The sequence below is a fragment of the Colobus angolensis genome, unplaced genomic scaffold (assembly GCF_000951035.1).
Source record: "Colobus angolensis palliatus isolate OR3802 unplaced genomic scaffold, Cang.pa_1.0 Scaffold193, whole genome shotgun sequence".
NCBI lineage: Eukaryota > Metazoa > Chordata > Mammalia > Primates > Cercopithecidae > Colobus > Colobus angolensis.
The window spans coordinates 1,461,053-1,479,539 of record NW_012115077.1 but is presented as its reverse complement, the minus strand read 5'-3'; the positions used below and the strand labels follow the sequence as shown (position 1 = coordinate 1,479,539).

The 18,487-nt window shown below is 52.2% G+C and overlaps 1 protein-coding gene across 3 annotated transcripts in view; it reads left to right on the top strand.

The window, feature by feature from the left end:
• The window catches only part of MYO18A (myosin XVIIIA), a 105,534-nt gene that overhangs the window by 8,188 nt on the left and 78,859 nt on the right, over positions 1 to 18,487 (top strand). For 2 of the 3 annotated variants that reach the window (XM_011940837.1, XM_011940836.1), the window contains exon 1: positions 4,371 to 5,455. In XM_011940837.1, coding sequence (XP_011796227.1) covers positions 4,457 to 5,455 — 999 coding nt within the window. In that variant the 5' untranslated portion in view covers positions 4,371 to 4,456. Of the gene's footprint in view, positions 1 to 4,370; positions 5,456 to 18,487 lie in introns of those variants that run through there. The other variant, XM_011940838.1, reaches the window with a different exon arrangement.

Below are 18,487 nucleotides of genomic sequence, written 5' to 3'. Positions count from 1 at the left end.
GCTCTGTCTCCCAGGTTAGAGTGCAGTGGCGCGATCTTGGCTCACTGCAACCTATGCCTCCCAGGCTCAAGCGATTCTCCTGCCTCAGCCTTCCTAGTAGCTGGGAGTACAGGCGCGTGCCACCATGCCCGGCTAATTTTTTGTATTTTTAGTAGAGACGGGTTTCAGGATGGTCTCGATCTCCTGACCTCACCCACGTTGGCCTCCCAAAGTGCTGGGATTACAGGCGTGAGCCACCCTGCCTGGCTGAATGCACAAATCTTATATGCACCATTTGATGACTTGACAAATGCATATACTTATCAACCCAAACCACTATCAATATACAGGACACGAACATCACCCCAAAAAGTTCCCTCATGTGATCCCACTCCTACCGCCACCATAGGTTAGTTTTGCCTGCACTAGAACTTCATATAAAGAGCATCATACCAATATGTACTCTTTGTCAAAGACTTCTTTCCCTCTCACTTGAAATCATGATTTTGAAGTTAATCCCTATTGTGTGTATCTTTAGTTGTTTCCTTTTTCTTGCTGAGTAGTATTCCATTGCATGAATATGAACATTGTTTATGCACTCTCTGATGGACAGATAGATGTATATTTGAGTTGAATGGTCATTGCCTTCAGGATGCTTACTCTCTTAAAGTGATAGAGCAGTTAAGTTGACAGAATGTACTTTCCTTTTGTTTTTGGGGATAGTAAGATCAAGATAATTCGGGTCCGTACCCTAACTTACATAGATGTCTTCCTTTTCTTAAAATTAAGAAAAACTTCTTAGAGTATGGTGAGGAGAGAAACGCAGAAAAAGAGGTCGGGAAAATTGTAAGGTTACCTTCACTGGAGTGGAGGGAGAGTGTAGGAGAGGAAGGGGAGGCAGATAGAAACTGCAGCCTCGGATAGGGAGTAGGAAGGTGGTGGTATCAGAGCTGTTGGAGACTTTGGACCTGAGGCCAGGAGGTGCCAGAAAGTGCAAGGTCTACAAGAAGGCGATAGAGCAGCAGTTGCATTGCAGATCTGATCCTGGACGGGAGGCTGCAGGCAGCCAGGCAGGTCTAGAGTGAGGAGAGAAGGTCCACAGCCAGGCCTGGCGATTATGGGGATGGCGGTGGGGAAGAGGTGCCTTGTGAGCTGTGTAGATGGTGGCAGGACAGAGGTGGTGAGGGCAGGGCTGACATAGCTGCAATTCTCTGAAGGCCCCAGGGTTGGAATGAGAAGGGTGCCTTTGGCAGAAGGTTAATAACTTAACCTGTGTCCACAGGAGAATTAGATATTTAGAATTGTAGAGCCAGAAGAGATCTAGATCATACTGTAGTTCAACCTTGAGCAGAGTGACAGGCTCAAGGTTCCCCAGTGATTTTTTGGCAGATCCAGGCCTAGATACCAAATCTCGTAAAACTTCTGGCCAGCACCATTCCTTGTGCTGCTGCTGTGACCATCTGCTGTCCTGCCTGCCACAATGACAGTGAGGAACAAGCTTTTGCTGAGACTTTTTCAGGGACCTTTCCAGCCCAAAGATCCTAGAATTCTGGGAGCTCCTTTCCACTCATACTACTCAGCGATCTAGCCCCTAGCAAAGAGGCAGGATTGGGTAAGCATTATAGACTGAGAATTGGGCGTCTTGGTGGGACAGCATTATAGTCAGTTGGGTTCTCTGTGGTTGGACTGAGGCCAAGATACTCTTGTTGTCCCATCCAAGTCCCCAAGGTGGATTTTTTTCTTCATTTCTCCCACAAGCGCCCCTGGAGTTATCTTCTAAACCATCCCTTTAAGATGATGCAAGCAGTGGTGGGTGAGGTATAAGGTGGGCGGTAACAGCTGAAGATCCCACATCTTGGTTTATGGTAGGTCTGTGCCACACCCCATCAACATTCAGGAGGAGAGAGACTCCCCTTGTGACAGTAGAGCCCTGAAGAGAGAATGCTGGCTGTCAGGTACCCCTCCACCCCAAATCAGTTCAGACCACCTGGCCAAGGCCCCTGGCTGTGTGCCTTTTCGGCCCTCGATTTCCTGTTTTCTAACTCCCAGATACTGTGCACGTAGCATTTAGAACCAACAAGTTCAAGGCTGGGCGTGGTAGCTCATGCCTGCAATCCCAGCACTTTGTGGGGCTGAGGCAGGCAGATCACAAGGTCAGGAGATTGAGACCATCCTGGCTAACACGGTGAAAACCCATCTCCACTAAAAATACAGAAAATTGGCCGGGCGTGGTGGCAGGCACCTGTAGTCCCAGCTACTCGGGAGGCTGAGACAGGAGAATGGCGTGAACCTGGTAGGCGGAGGTTGCAGTGAGCTGAGATGGCGCCACCTCTGCCTCCTGGGTTCAAGTGCTTCTCATGCCTCAGCCACCTGAATAGCTGGGATTACAGGCGTGCACCATCACGCCTGGCTCATTTTTGTGTTTTTAGTAGACAGGGGTTTTTCCTATGTTGGCCAGGCTAGTCTCTAACTCTTAACCTCAGGTGATCCGCCTGCCTCAACCTCCCAAAGTGCTGGGATTATAGGCATGAGTGGTCTTGAACTTCTGACCTCAAGTGATCTGCCTGCCTCAGCCTCCTAAAGTATTAGGGATTGCAGGCATGAGCCACTGCACCTTGCCTTGAATTATATTTCTTATGGACAGCACTGCTCTAGAAACGAGATGAGTTGGTATGCCAGGAGCAGCACAAGTCAGGATGCTGGGCAGGGGGAAGCAATTAGCCATTGCACTAGGGCCTTTGGGAATTTCTGACCTTGATACCTTCCTGAGCATTGTACCAGGGTTGAAGGATGGTCCCTCTCAGTAGACTGGGGATCCTGGAGGGCCCTGCTTGGTTGTGGGGGTCGGGCACACAGAGAGGAAAGGCCTGTCCAGGGCCTGGCAAGAGGCCATTACTAGAAGGGATGAGATTATAGATCCCATGTCTGAAACTCAGAGGGGTAGACTTTCAGAGAGAGAAAAAAATGTCATTTAATTTCCAATTAGGTGACATGGCCTATTTCCTTTTCTTGTTCCCTGCTGGTTAGAACAAGAAAGACTCTCTCAACTCTTCCCCACCAGGTTTTTATTGGTCCTGTCCCGTTAGATGTGCAGGGGGTTGGGTAGGTTGGTGGGTAGGTTGGTGGGTAGGTTGCACACACCCTGGGACTGGGATTTTCTTTCAGGCTACCACAGCTTTCTTCCTGGGGCTATATTTAGGTGTTGGTCTGGGGAAAAGGATGTGAATTTTTTAGGATCCTGTTTATCCAGTGGACCCTACCCCACCCCCACCTCGCAGCTGTCTATCCTCTGTTTGGTCTGGAACTTCCCTTCCTTCTCTTGCTGCTTTACTTTGGTCACCCAGGCCCTAGAAAGAACACAATATTTGCCACTGAATTCCAACATCACCATTTATTAACTGTGTGACAACTAACATATACTTAATTTTCTGTGTCCCATTTTCCTCCTTTGTACAGTGGAAATAATGATATCTACCTTGCAGGAATGCTATGAGGTTCAGAGGAGATAGTGCATGTAAAGTACCTGGCATTAGGCCTAGGCAGTGGTGGTCATTAAATAAATGTTGATTCCTTTGAGGTCTTCTGTTAGGCGGTGGCTAAGGGTGCTACTCTAGGGATAACAGGCTCAGGAAAGAGCCCAAAGAATGGGATGTCTGTTGCTTAAACGGATATTGTCTGTGGGAGGTGATGTTGCATTGAGTCCCTTTTCTTTTTCCTTTGAGTTTGAATCTTGTTTTTTTTTGAGACAGGGTCTCACTGTGTTGCCCAGGCTGGAGTAGTGTGATGATAGTTCACTGCAACCTCGACCTCCTGGGCTCAAGCAATCCTCAGATTCCCAAGTAGCTAGGACTGTGGGCGTGCACCACCACGCCTGGCTAATTTTTAAAATATTTTTGTAGAGATAGGATCTCACTATGTTGTCCAGGCTGGTCTTAAACTCCTGGGCTCAATTGATCCTCTTGCTTCAGCCTCCCAAAGTGCTAGGATTACAGGCATGAGCCACCCTGCTCACTGTGTGTTTGAATCTTAAGTCAGGTCCCAGGTTGGCTTGAAGTATTCTCTTACCAGGAGGTCAGATCTCCCACATACTATCTCCAGGTACGCCTAAGCCTTGGTCTATCAAGGATTCAAGGAAATGACAGGCTTTGGAATCTGGGCTTTTACCGCCTTATCTAAACCTCAAGTTTCCTTATTTGTAAAACGGGGTAATAATAGTAACTACCTATAGAAAAGTTGTAAGGATTAAATCAATGGAGACAATAGTGGGTAAAGCAGAGTGCCTGGCACATAGCTAGTACTCACTGAGGAGTAGCTGTATCATTTGGTTATGTCTGGACTAGAGACACATGAGGCTCTGTTGGAATAACCTTTCTCTCTCTGTGTTTCTGTTTGCAGCAGCAAAGTGGGGCACCAAGGCCCTGTGCTAAGCACTCATAATCCTCTGGGGGTGCTACCCCATACAAACAGCACCCCCACCATGTTTAACCTAATGAAGAAAGACAAGGACAAAGATGGCGGGCGGAAGGAGAAGAAGGAGAAAAAGGAGAAAAAGGAGCGGATGTCAGCGGCAGAGCTTCGGAGCCTGGAGGAGATGAGCCTGCGACGTGGCTTCTTCAACCTGAACCGCTCCTCCAAGCGTGAATCCAAGACGCGCCTGGAAATCTCCAACCCTATCCCCATCAAGGTGGCCAGCGGCTCTGACCTGCACCTAACTGACATTGACTCCGACAGTAACCGGGGCAGCATCATCCTGGACTCGGGCCATCTAAGCACAGCCAGCTCCAGCGATGACCTCAAGGGTGAGGAGGGCAGCTTCCGTGGCTCGGTGCTGCAGCGGGCAGCCAAGTTCGGCTCACTGGCCAAGCAGAACTCACAGATGATTGTCAAGCGCTTTTCCTTCTCCCAGCGTAGCCGGGATGAGAGCGCCTCAGAAACCTCGACGCCCTCAGAGCACTCTGCCGCCCCCTCACCACAGGTGGAGGTGAGGACTCTAGAGGGACAGCTGGTGCAGCATCCTGTCCCAGGCATCCCTCGACCAGGGCACCGATCCCGAGCCCCTGAGCTAGTGACTAAAAAGTTCCCAGTCGACCTGCGCCTGCCTCCCGTGGTGCCCCTGCCCCCACCTGCCCTCCGGGAGCTGGAGCTGCAACGACGGCCCACTGGAGACTTTGGCTTCTCCCTGCGGCGCACAACCATGCTGGATCGCGGCCCTGAGGGCCAGGCCTATCGGCGGGTGGTCCACTTTGCTGAGCCTGGTGCAGGCACCAAGGACCTGGCCTTGGGGCTGGTGCCAGGAGATCGACTGGTGGAGATTAATGGGCACAATGTGGAGAGCAAGTCCAGGGATGAAATTGTGGAGATGATCCGGCAGTCAGGGGACAGCGTGCGGCTCAAGGTGCAGCCCATTCCAGAGCTCAGCGAACTCAGCAGGAGCTGGCTGAGGAGCGGCGAGGGACCTCGCAGGGAGCCGTCCGATGTGAGTGCTTCCCTGGGCACCTGGGCTGAGCAGGGATGGGGAATGTGGGCACTTCCTGCTGTTGTGCTTGACTGGGTAATCAGGGTCCCCACGAGCTGCGATCAAAGCCGGGCAGTGTGTAAGTGGGGAAGCCGTGCTGCTCTCTGAGCCTGTGGGGAAGCATGAGCTCAGGAGAAGGTGCCCCATGCTCATTATCCTCTGGGGGTGCCACCCCTACAAACATCACCCCCACCATGTTTAACCTAATGAAGAAAGACAAGGACATTAAAGGAGTCACACCTTTGTCTCTCAACCATGTCTGGGAGCTGAGGACAAGTCCCTAGAGGTTCACTCCGGTAGAGTTCTGAGCAGTTTGGCCCGGCCTCATGGTTTTATGGTTCCCTCCAGTGTTCTGTGTCTGTTGGACTGACTTAACTGAATTCAGCATAATGCCTTTCTCAAGGGTGATGGGCTAGACCAAACTCTGCCTGAACCTTAGTTTCAGCTCTGGAGCCCTTGAGAGAGGTCTGCTGTTGGTTAGTAATTACTGTGAAAGTAAGTATTCAGCTTCTCCATTACAAGGATGGGTTGGGGGTTTGGGCACCATATTTCCTGAGCCCTAAATTGGGGTGTATAGGCTAACCTGTGTCACTTCCAGATATAAGAGACAATCTGGACGGTAAAATATTTCCGTGTTATTTAGATCTTGGGGATAAAAAAGACAAATGATTTCAAATTAGGGCTGTCATGGAACATCTGAGATGTACAGCTGGTATGATTATATCTTTGAGAAAGATGACCTCAGGCCAGAGCCTCCTCTTGCCCCTGAATGAGCAAGGGAATACCAGGTGAGGCTGCAGAAAGAGCAGGGGCAGATCATGGAGGACCTTATAAGTCACAGTTGGAATTCAGATTTCATCCCGGTGAAATGGGATCATCGATGGGTTCGAAGCAGGGGAGTAACTGGATCTGATTTATAAAGGTCACTTGGGCTCCAAGAGTCTTTATTACCTCTCCTGGAAGGAGAAAAAGCGTGGACCTGGAAAAGCAAGAGGAATAAAACCCGCACAGATAGTATGTCCTGACTGTCCCTGAGATCCCAGCTGCCCATGCAAAAAGAGCAGCAGGAAGCACAGGAGCAGAGAGGTTTAGATCAGATGGAGGAACAGATCTCCATGGGGCATCAAGCTCATTAATCCCAGGGGTCTTTTGATAGGGTGGCTACCTAGCAGTTTGAATGTCCTGCCTGGAGATAGTATACGAAGGACAAGTTGACCTCTGGCCATCTTCTCCTCCCAGCTGTGGGTTTTAGGATCGTCCAGATCGTCCAGATCACGGCCCCTGCTGCCTGACCAGGACCTTTTGGTACTAAGTGACCAGCCAGATGTGTCAAAGTCAGAACTGGGAGGAAGTGCTAATGGGAGGAAACAGGCAGAGTCCCAGTCCCAGCTTTCTCCAGGGAGGGGAAGCAGCTGCTAAGGACGGCTGCTCAATGCAGCAGCACCTTGGGCCTGAAGAGGGGCTGGCCGTGGCAGGATCAGATTGTCAGGAAGCACTGTAGTTGGGTTCCAGGCCTGCCTTTAACCCGGAGCTAGCTGGGTTTAGGCAGCTTTGCTAGTCAGGGAAGGGTAGTGAATGGGAGGAGGCCTGTGTGGAAGACCTGGATTCTTCATTCCAGAAGCACACATTGAGCACCTACTATGTTTTAACCACCAGGTTAGGTGGAACTCAGAGAACCACGAGGTAGAGGGGGAAGAACAAGGGAGGGGTCTTTATGTCAGAAGCAAAGACTGGGCTGGGCGCGGTGGCTCACGCCTGTAATCCCAGCACTTTGGGAGGCCGAGGCGGGTGGATCACCTGAGGTCAGGAGTTTGAGAGCAGCCTGACCAACCTGAAGAAACTTAGTCTCTACTAAAAATACAAAAATTAGCTGGGCGTGGTGGCGCATGCCTGTAATCCCAGCTACTCGGGAGGCTGAGGTAGGAGAATCACTTGAACCTGGGAGGCGGAGGTTGTGGTAAGCCGAGATCAAGCCATTGAACTCCAGCCTGGGCAGTAAGAGCAAAACTCCATCTCCAAAAAAAAAAGAAGCAAAGACTGTAGCATGTTGCCATGCCTGTCTGCGTTCTTCCAGGCTAACACTGCTTTTAACAGATGGAATTTTCTTCTTAAAGAATGAATCCCCCAGGGGATTGTTGCCAGCTCCCTGCTGAACCACAGCAAGGCCTCTATGGGGCCCTGGGCCTGGCATCCCAGATGCTGCTTGGTTTTCTCTTTATAGCACAGGGATCATCCTGGCATCTCACATTTCCTAGCTTTCCCTTCCCAACTAGCTGCTGCTATCCCATCCTTGGGGAAGTAGATGGTTTAGCTTTGGAGGCCCTGGTGGATTCCAGGTTACAGCTGGTATCCCTGAAATGCTGGCTCACTCTAACTCCTATGGGGTAAGCCCAGCTGGTGCCCAGAGGACTTCCACAAGCCTCAGCCTGTGTCATCTGCCAGAGGACACAGTAGCAAACCCCATCCCCATGCATCTCCTAGAGCCATGTGGCAGGATAAGGAGATGCATAGGGCTGAAAGAAGCCCGTATCTTTTCTCATCCAGGTAGGTGGTGGGGACTCATGCCACAAGCAGAGAGGAGCAGGGTGAGCCCAGCATTTCCAGCTTCCTGGGACAGGCCTGGGAGTGGCGTGGGGTACTGCAGCCTCTTCTGTGCCCTCAGCCTCTATCTCCTCCTTTTCCTTTTACTCCTCCTGCTCCCTGTCTTGGCAGCAGTTCTAATCCCAGTTATGTGCCAAGAGAAGTCTTCCTGCCTCCTCCAGACTCCTGGGAGGGATACCCTGATGACTGTAGCCCCACAGGGACAGCTCTTGCTGGCCACCCTGCCATCAGGCCATCCATCAACTGTGTCTACACATTGCCCATCACCAGGGAGCTCTGAGGGAGCTGACTAGCCATCTGTTCTCTTCCTGCACACAGATGTGGCCAGGCCCCCGGCTCCTCTCCGTGGCCTGTTAGAAGGCCCTAGGGAGACACAGCCCCTTGGGTTTCCCTCTCACATGGTGTGTGTCCAGAATGCTGGGTTCACACCTTCATGTGTCCTGGTAGCTGCTAGATGAGGTTCCGCTGGGAGCAGGGGTGAGCCACAGTGGTAGGGTAGACTTGGGGCCTGGTAGAAATCAACCAGCAGGCCTGGAAGAACAGCGTTTTCTACTGCTATCTACCTTCCACCTGCCCGTCCATTAGGGAAGCATTTGTTGAGCACTTACTGCATACTAGGTCCTGGGCTCCAGCGGTGAGCAGCACATAATCCCAGCCCCAAGGAGCTCATAGTTAGCAGGAAAGATGGTCCAGCAGCAGACCATGACAGTATTCTCTGAGAAACTCAACCACAGGGGCCAGTCCTGGTGCTAGGAGTGCAGCAGAGGGGCTTCAAGTCCAGTCTTGTGGATGGGTCAGAGCAAGCTGACATCTGGGTGGTAGATGAGTGAAGGGGAGGCAAGAGGAAGGGAAACGCTGTCACAACACATGCCAAGGCCTAAAGTTATGGAGAGAGAATCACACATTTCAGGAATAAGGCTGGGAGACGGTGTGTGGGAAGGGAGTGTTGAGAGAAGCGCTAGGAGGCATCCACGGGAGCCAGGTTACGGAGGCCCCTGTGAACCGTGCTGGGGAATGTGAACTTTAACCAAAGGGCACTGAAGTAGTTTAATCAGGGAGCAATAGGAACAGGTTTTAGGAAATTGCTCTGGCTGCTTATGGAGCATGCTCTAGGGTGTAGCAAAGTTGGCTGTGGGGAGAGTGGGGAGGGAGTGATTGTGATCCTAGGAGAATGGATGGAGACCTAGACTCAGGTAGAGGCAGTGGGATGGAGAGCCATCTCAGACTTGAGCAACTGTCAGACTCTGGGGTCTTGGTGACCCACTGGTAGGGGACTGAGGGAGAGGAGGGGTCACGTGACCACCAGAGTACTGGGAAGATGCTACATTCTTTCCCCTTTGATTCCTTAGGGAAGGTTCTTGGGGGGCATCTGTATTTGGATCAGTTACTTTTAAGTTTGCTGAAGGCCAAGTGTTTCCTGAGTCTGGTGAGGTTAGGGGAGATGTTGGTAAAGTTGAGGATCTTAAAACCCCAGTTGGATCAAAATTCCCTCCTCCGCTTCCATAAGTCTGGATGGGAAAGTCAAGTCCCACTGAGAAGGAGCAGAGGCCAGGCCTAGGGCCTGGGAGAGGAAAAGGCCAGTCTGTCTGTATCCTCAGTGGGTCCATCCTAGGGGAGGACAAGTGGAGTCCCTTAGGACTAGGCATGTCCTCCTGCATCTGGAAGTATGGGACCTTTCTGCTGAGCTCAGAAAAGCCCACCCAGCTAAACCCTGGCCAATGTGGTTGTCCTGCCATGAAGAGCCAAAGGTGCTGGCGGGAAAGCAAGGCCTCCTGGCGATCCTCCCGCCTCAGCCTCCTGAGAAGCTGGGACTATAGGCACACACCACCATCCTCGGCTAATTTTTTTTTTTTTTGATAATGGAGTTTCACTCTTGTTGCCCAGGCTGGAATGCAATGGCGCTATCACGGCTCACTGCAACCTCTACCTCCCTGGTTCAAGCGATTCTCCTGCCTCAGCCTACTGAGTAGCTGGGATTACAGGTGCCTGCCACCACGCCTAGCTAATTTTTATATTTTTAGTACAAATGGAGTTTCACCATATTGGTCAGGCTAGTCTCGAACTCCTGACCTCAGGTGATCCACCTGCCTTGGCCTCCCAAAGTGCTGGGATTATAGGCATGAGCCACCACGCCCAGCCTAATTTTTGTATATTTTATTAGAGACGGGGTTTTGCCGTGTTGCCCAGGCTGGTCTCAAACTCCTGAGCTCAAGCTATCTACCTGCCTTGGGCCTCCCAAGTGCTGGGATTGCAGGCTTGAGCCACTGCACCTGGCCCTCCCTGAGCTTTTGAGAATGTGGTGGGAAGGGAGAGGGGGTCTTTAAAGGAAGGCCTACCACTCCCTCCCAGCCAAGTCTAGTTGCTATGGTAGGGGTACTTCTCCTGGTGAACTGAGAGGCTGCTAGTTGGAGGTTTTAGTGTGTGGGGTGGAGTTTCTAGTCAAAGGCTGTTGAGTTCCTCATGAGGTTGCCAGGTTCATGTAAACCACCTTCACGCTCAGGTGGGTCTGGGAAAGGGCATTTTACAGTGGAAACAGCATGGGCTTTGGAGCCAGAAAGACCTGGGTTCAGGTTTTACCAAAGTTATCACACCTTTCAGAGCCTCAGTGTTCACTTTTCCCTCAGTAAATATTTAATGAAGTTGACCTAAGGACCAGGCACTGTGCTGGCACTGGGGGATTAAATAAATAAAATATAATCTTTCCTTGAAGAAGCATAGACCTAAATAAAGAAATGCAAAGCTGCTATCGCAGAAGTCTGTGCAGGCATACAGTGGGGCCAGGAGGAAGTTCTGCCTAGGGGGAAGGGGTGGCAATCAGGAGAGGCTTCCTGGTGGAGGTGACCCGTGATCTCTATGAAATGGGCCTATTCTATCCTCCCAGAGGTTGAGAAGGTTAAGTTGGAGAAAGATGCATACCCAGTGAATTCACTCCAATTACCTCTGAGAAGCAGAATAGAATTGCAGGCTGAAAGGAGACTTGCTTTTTATTCTGTGTATTTTGTGGGTCTTTATATAAGGTAAGCATGTTTATGTTAGGCAAGTTCACGTATGTGAGATGTGGGCAGGTGGTAAACGCTTAGAAACATTAGTACCCTTCCCTTCCCTGTGCCTGGTCTCTAAAGCCATCCAGGGAGGGTAATTTTGCAACTTCCTTAATTAATCCATCCTAGTGTTCACCCATCCTTGCTCCTGAGGTTTTCTGATGCTTTCGTCTGGACTTTTCCTGTAGCCCTAGCCTTATAGACAGCCAGCTGAAGGGAGAGATGGGCTTCTGGGTGCTTCCTATCCTTTGCTAGCTTATTAGAGGCCAGCTTCTGGGGCCTGCAGGCTTGGCCATTGGTGGCCCTGCAGGAGACGGGCAAGTCAGGGTTGCCTGCATCTGGGAGAAGGACAGGGGAGCCCTTTTGCTGTAGGGGAAACCTTAGACCCCTTTGTAGAAACTGTGTGAGCCTCATCAACCTTGTCCCTAGGGTACTTGGCTGCTGCCAGGAGTGGGGCCTGCAGGATTCCAAGGGAAGACTCAAAATGGTCATGCCTCCAGGTATGTCAGGCCGGGTTTGGAGCACTGGGCTTTCCTAGGGCCTTCTGGTGGTGGTGGAGCAGCTGTGTGCTGCCTGGCTCAGTGTTCTAGAATGCTTCTGTTCCTGATTTTACTGCAAGTGATCCTTAGAGTGTTTTTGCTTTGTTTTGTTTTGCTTTGGGTTTTTGGTTTCTGTTTTTAAAAAAAAAAAAAAAAAGGAAATTTTTACTTCAATTTGTGCCAAAGCTTCAGGCACCCCTGGCATCTGAGTCTCACCATGTGAGAACCCTGGCTTGGGGGCTCAGTGAGGATCCCTATCTAAGTCCTTTAGGTAATGAAGGGCCGGGGACAGGTGTCAAGGGCACGGGGAGTGGTGGGTGAAAGGTCTTCGGGATTGTCTATCCTGGATTAGTGGGGTGCATGGGACTGTCAGGGTGGGGCAGTGGACTTGATCATTTCCAGGGCTCCCTTCTCTGTCCTTGGAGGCACGCTTCTGCCTTCTTCCTCATGAGATGCTGGATGAATTGCAGCCCTAGAGTGCCCTGGCCACCCAGCCCATGGTGGTGGGCACAGTACCCAGGCCGCATTGACCTGAGTATGGGTACACGACATGGTCATGGGTGCTTCTGTGGGCACAGCTTGGAGCCTTGGTGCAGGAGCAGGATCTTAAAGGTAGCCTGCCCTTGCCCCTTCCTGTCCTGGTCCCTTCCTGCCTGCCCTGACACCCCAAGTCACCATGCCCTCTGCTCCCTTCTAATCTCTCTTATTTACATTGGAATGGTTCTGGAAAATACCAGATATGCAAACACCCTGACTAGGGGTGGGTGGGGAGTAGGGTGAAGGGGAGTGTGTGGCGGGTGGGAACACAAGTATTTTAAAAATGCTGCAAATCTCTACAGTGTTTCCCAGAAACCACAGGCACGCGCTGCCTGCCAGCAGGGCTCCCACCACCCCACTGCACTGAGCTGCTGTATTCTCCTCACTGCAGTCTTGCGGGGACGCTGGGGACTGGTGACCCGGCTGAGGTGAGGGCTCCCCTGCTGCCTGGGTAGGCGGCCTGGCGCCTCCATTGTCAGTTCTGGGCAGCGGGTACGGTTGTGCCCCGGGCATCTGGCAGCACTGAGGCCGCCCACCATGCCAGACAGCCACTGTCTGGAGCGGAGTTTCAGGGCCCCCACCTCTGCTGTGCAGTTTGATGGGGGGCAGCCAGCTGAAGAAGCCTGCATGGTGTTTGGCAGCAGCTTCTGTTCTATTAAATACAGGGGACAGTGTTAGCAAAGCTTATTTTTTCAGTTGTGGACTCTAGTTTGGTTGGGAAAGTATTTTCTTAGACCTAGGTCACCCCTCGGACTCCCTTAATCTCCCGCCATATGTTCTCCAGAATCAGGGCATAACGTTCTGCCCTGGTGCGACTCAGCCTGGTTGCTTTGCATAAACTCTGGGCCAGGGCAGGATGTCAGGTGTTTGCCGGTGTTCGCCGGGTGTTATCTGTAGCGCTCAGTATGGTGCATAGTGCAGACACGTGCCCTAGGTGGTGTTTAATTGATCTGGGTAAGACTCAGCTGAGGCAGGGCACAGTGGCTCACGTCTATAATCCCAGCACTTTGGGAGGCCGAGGTGGGCAGATCGCTTGGGCCTAGGAGTTTGAGACCAGCCTGGGCAACATGGCAAAACACCATCTCTGCAAAAAATACAAAAATTAGCCGGAGGTGGTAACATATACCTGTAGTCCCAGCTACTTGGATGACTGAGGTGGGAGGATCCCTTGAACCTGGGAGGTTGAGGCTACAGTGAGCTGTGATTATGCCACTGATTATGTCACTCAACTCCAGCCTGGGAGACAGAGCAAAACCCTGTCTCGAAAGAAGAGGAAGAAAAAAAAAAAGACTGAGCTGAACAGAAATGCCTTGGGGGAAGGGCATGAAAAGTTCTGGCAAGGTGAGGATCACATCTAACATTCACTGTAGGTTAGGCACTGTTCTCTGTGTTTTACATACATTCACTTATTTAATTTTTCTCAACAACCCTTTGAAGGAGGGATCATAACAATCTGTTTTAAAGTGAGGAAACTGCATTACTGAGAGGTTAAAGTTAAGCAAATTGCATAAGGTTGCACAGGTATTAAGTGACTCACTAGGACTTGAACTCAGGTCATCAGCTCTTGACTAATCTGCTGTATAGAGGAGAGGAAGGCAGTATCCGGATATCCGTATAAATCCACTGCCCAACTCAGACCTTCTGACTCCTGCTGCCCTATCACTAAAAGCCTCTTCACCTCCTTGTCATCCTTCCAGAAGGGAAGCCAGGCCCTCAAGACGGGCCTCCCTTGAGCTGTGGTGGTGTGCTGCAGGAGGGTGTGACCGTTGCTCTCAGTGTCTCCTGAGGGTTAGCCAGAGGAAGTGAGCCCAAGTGGCAGCAGGCAGGATTCAATCTTGTGGGAGCTGGGAGAGGGAAGGGTGGCAGAGGGACACCTTAAGAAGAGAAGTGGCACTTGCCTTGGCAGCATTTGATGTGGTCCCCAGGAGTGGAGGGCCATATGCTAGATCTGGGAGTCTGGGACGTTGCCCCTCTCACCTTTTTGGCCCACACTGGCATGCTGGTGCTGATCTCCATAGCACTTGGGGTGACCGGATCCCTGCAGTGTCACCTCTGACCAAGAGCAGGCTCGCCGTGTTGCTCAAGGCCATGCTGGTGTTTCCTCTGTGTGTTGTGGAAAAACAGTGGCAGAGCACAGCCTGGCGGAGGGCCTGGCAGGGGTGGGGGCAATGCAGGCTTCTCACTGGCATTTACCCTTGAGCTCTGCTGTTCATTTTGTCTGTAGCCCCTTTCCGTGCCCACGCTTGTACACTTCTACACATTGGCTTCAGTTTGAATGTCACTTGCCTCTGATCCTCCCAGACCATGTCAAGTCCCCACCCTGGCAGCACCCTAGCCTTCTCATAGCATTCACAAGATGGTAATTACTGAGTTATCTTATTCCTTCTCCAGTGCTGGAGCACTGCACAAGGGCGGAGGATATTTGTTGAAGGAAAGAAGATGGTTCTGTAATCAGGAACTAATTCTCTGTTCGGTCTTCCAGACCGGAACCAAAACTTTAGCTCAGTTTTGGTTCCTGGGCCCCTCCTGCTCCAACTGGCCTTGGTGACTGGTCTCTAGGACCTTAGCGTGTCCTGTCTCTACCCACGGACTGTTTCTTGCATGCCTGGGGCCTGGCATCTCTCACAGGACTGGAAGAGAGGCAGCTCTGTGGGCATCCAGGAGCAGGAGCCTGGGAAGGAGGGTCCTGGGGACAGGCTGCCTCCTGCCCCCACACAGGAGCGCGCATGAAGGTGCCAGGCTTGGGTGAGAAGAAGATTCAGGGTTACATGGGGGCTATGCAGTGTCTGGCCCAGACCTTGGAGGAATGTGCCTGTCTCACTGGCTGCAGGTCTCTGAGGGGCTGGAATGTGGCCCGGTGGGGCTTCCTCTTCCCTTCTGCTGCTCTCCCCGAACTGCCTTCATGCTGGAATGTCAGCGGGCTGGGAATTTTCACAGCAAGGATCTTGCCCAATCACAGCAATGGATTCCAGCTGGAGCCTGGGGACAGCTCCCACATGTCCCTACCAGGGAGGGGAGAGTGGGTGCTAAGGCAGCCCCAGTTGCTCTGCTCCTGGGGCCCAGGCTCGGCTCCCATCCACTCTGGGAGACAGTTTTGGTTCCTGGAACCTTCCCGCTCTGACTGGCCTAGGTGACTTGTCTGTAGGACTGTAGCATGTCCCTACTAGGCCAGGTCAGGGGGAACCTGGGCTTCTGGAGTTGTAGGGCTCAGGAGAGGGAGTGGGAGGCCTTGGAGCCCAGAGACTCCACCTCTGTGAGGAGAGAACAAGGCTGGCCACGTCCCACAAGGCCTTGCTACCTCTGGTGTGAACATGAGTCAGGGAGGGGAGCCGCCTCGGATTCCATCCTCAGGTGGGGCCAGGCCTCTGGACGCGGGTTCTCTGGCCTCAGCTGGAGGTGGCCCTGCCAAATTCGTCACCTGTATCTGTCTGCTCCCCTGTGGGTCCCGCAACACCTTCGGGGCCTGGTCCCCTCTCTTAGTGACCTTTCCGGCTCCTGTGCCCTTTGCCCTCTGATCTCATTTCTGCTGGCTCCTCCCTCCCACTCCCATTTCTGCAAGGAGCTGACTCACTTCCTGCCTCCCTCCCCAGCTCCACTCACTGCCAGGCCCTGGGGCAAGCAGGGTCCATACAGCGTGGCAGGTTCCTCCCAGGGAGCTCTTCTCTGGCAGCAGGACTGAGGCTACTCCGGCCCTGGGGCAGAAGAGGGCTGTATGTGTGGTGGGGAGGAGGCAGGGCTCTGCGCTGTAGGAAAGGCAAGATGTGGATGTCCCCAGAGCCTTGGTGCAATCAGGGTGGGATGTCAGGACAACTTGATGAACACTGCTCTGTGTCAGCCCCTGAGCCTGGTTCTGTGGAGAAGAAAGGCTGAAGATGGCACCCCTGTGATGACAAAGCCTGTGCTTCTGCAAGGACAGAAGACATCTGCAGGCAGATTGATCTCAGCCCTGGGTGGCATGGGCTAGAGGCCAAGCAGTGACAGCACCGTCAGGCAGCATGAGACTGTCATGACTCTCCGTGACACCCAGTTTCATGCCTGGCCCCAACACATCAAGGGGAAAGTATCTGGAGATTCCAGTAGAACCTTCCAGGGACATGGTGAGGGAAAGGGTCTAATACCATCTGCTTGTGTGGTTAGTTCCACCTGCTGGGGGCCCTGCCTTCTGCCCCTGCCCCTCCCTCATGTGCGGACTGCTTTGGTTGTGGAGCTGACTGTAGAAGCACTGGGCTCAAAGCAGTAAAAGATTTCCTCCCTGGCTGGGCTGGCATCTTCTGCCTTGCCCACCCCAGAACTGTCCAGGCTGTGGGAGCTAGTGTGCCTGGCACTTCAGGCACGGGGGGAACCCAGCATGTGCTGAGCCTGGCACAGCCCTGCCTCCTCTCAGCAGGCACCTAGGTTCCCTAAAGGACATGCGCACAGGGTGGGTTGAGTCCCCACTCACTTGGCCATGCCTCAAGATCAACAGAGTCAAGAGGGAAACTGGGCCCCCTGCCTGAGAAGCCTGGGGAGACTGCTGTGGCCTGTCTTCCTGGAATCGGTGGCCAGCAAACATCCCTATTCCCCTTAGCACTTGGCTTTGCCTGGCAGAGCCCCGATTGTCCCGGCAGCCTGAGATTCTGGCCTCAGGATTTCTGAACAATAAAAGGGCTTTCTTGCTTAGATGAGGTGAGGGGCAGGCAGGAATGAAGCCTTCTCCTAGGCGTACCAGCCTGACCACCTCACCCCAAATGCCCTTGCCCTCCCTCGAGGGAGGCGAGTCACCCTGTGCGGTCACACCAAGGCCTGTCTACACGCCTCTCCTGGCGCTGTCTAATCACTCCTGCCTCCACCCATCATCACCTAACCTCAACCTGGGAAGAGAACCACAGAACTGGGCTCTGTGGCAGGACACCCAGCTTAGGAATGGCCCAGGCGCCACATACACATGCGCACATACTCTCTATCTCTCTCACACACACACTCTCTCTGCAGAATGTAGAATGGGTTGTCCTTTTCTCCCAGACCCCTCCAGTTTCTGCCATTTGCTTACAGTCCTTACCTTCTCTGTCCAGGGGAAAGCAGCTGGCTTCACACCAGAGGACTTTGTCTCTGGGGTAGGGGAAACAGTTTTCCTGCTTTAGTCAGGGCTTTGGGTTCCTACCCAACCCGCTTGTCTTCCTTTGATGACTGATTTTGAGGTCTCTCTTCTGTGCCTCTGAAAGAGGGACCCATCCTATAAAGGGTCCTCTACCCTTTGTCTCACCCATTTTCTTCCAAATCCCAAAACTGCAGCTCTTGTTGTTGCTATAGAAACAGATGTTTGTCAAATATGAAGTTGGTTGGAAGGGCTAGTTTTGGCTGCAGGAACTGCTTTCAGCTCATCTGGGGAGAAGAGAGGAGGAGAGAGAGGGCCCCAGGCAAGGGCCCACAGGTCAGGAGCTGTGTGTGCTTGCGAAGGTGTTGTTAACACAGTGCTAAGTATTGGCTACAGCTTGGCCTCTAGAGCCAGACTGCCTGGGTCTGAATCCTGGCCATGCTGCCTACTGGCTGAGTGATCTTGGGCAAATTATTTAATTCCTCTGTGCCTCATTTTCCTCATTTATAAAATGAGAAGAGTCATAGTAGTTTCAGTCCAGTGAGGTGGTTCATGCCTGTAACCCCAACACTTTGGGAGGTAGGAGGATCGCTTGAGCCCAGGAATTCAAGACTAGCGTGGGCAACATAGTGAGGCAAGCCCAGGCAACATGGTGAGACCCCATCTCTATTAAAAATACAAAAATTAGCTGGGCATGGTGGTGTGTCCCTGTAGTCCCAGTTACTCAGGTGGCTGAGGTGAGAGGATCACTCGAGCCCAGGAGTTTGCTGCAGTGAGCCATGATTGCACCACTGCGCTCCATCCTGGGTGTCAGAGCAAGACCCTATCTCAAACAAACAAGCAAACACAAAATAATAGTACTTTCCTTGTAAGGTTGTCTTGAGGATTAAATGAATCAATACATATAAACCACTTAGAGCAGTGCCTCAAAATAGTGCCTAGAGTCACTGAGCACTGGCCAGGCACGGTGGTTCATACCTGTAATCCCAGTGCTTTGGGAGGCTGAAGTGGGAGGATCTCTTGAGGCTAGGAGTTCAAGACCAGCCTGGGAAAGATAGTGAGACTTTGTACAAAGAGTGAAAATATTAGCCGAGTGTGGTGGTGCATGCCTGTCCTAGCTACTTGGGAGGCTGAAACAGGAGGATAGCTTGAGCCCAGGAATTTAAGGCTGCAGTGAGCCATGATCACACCACCGTACTCC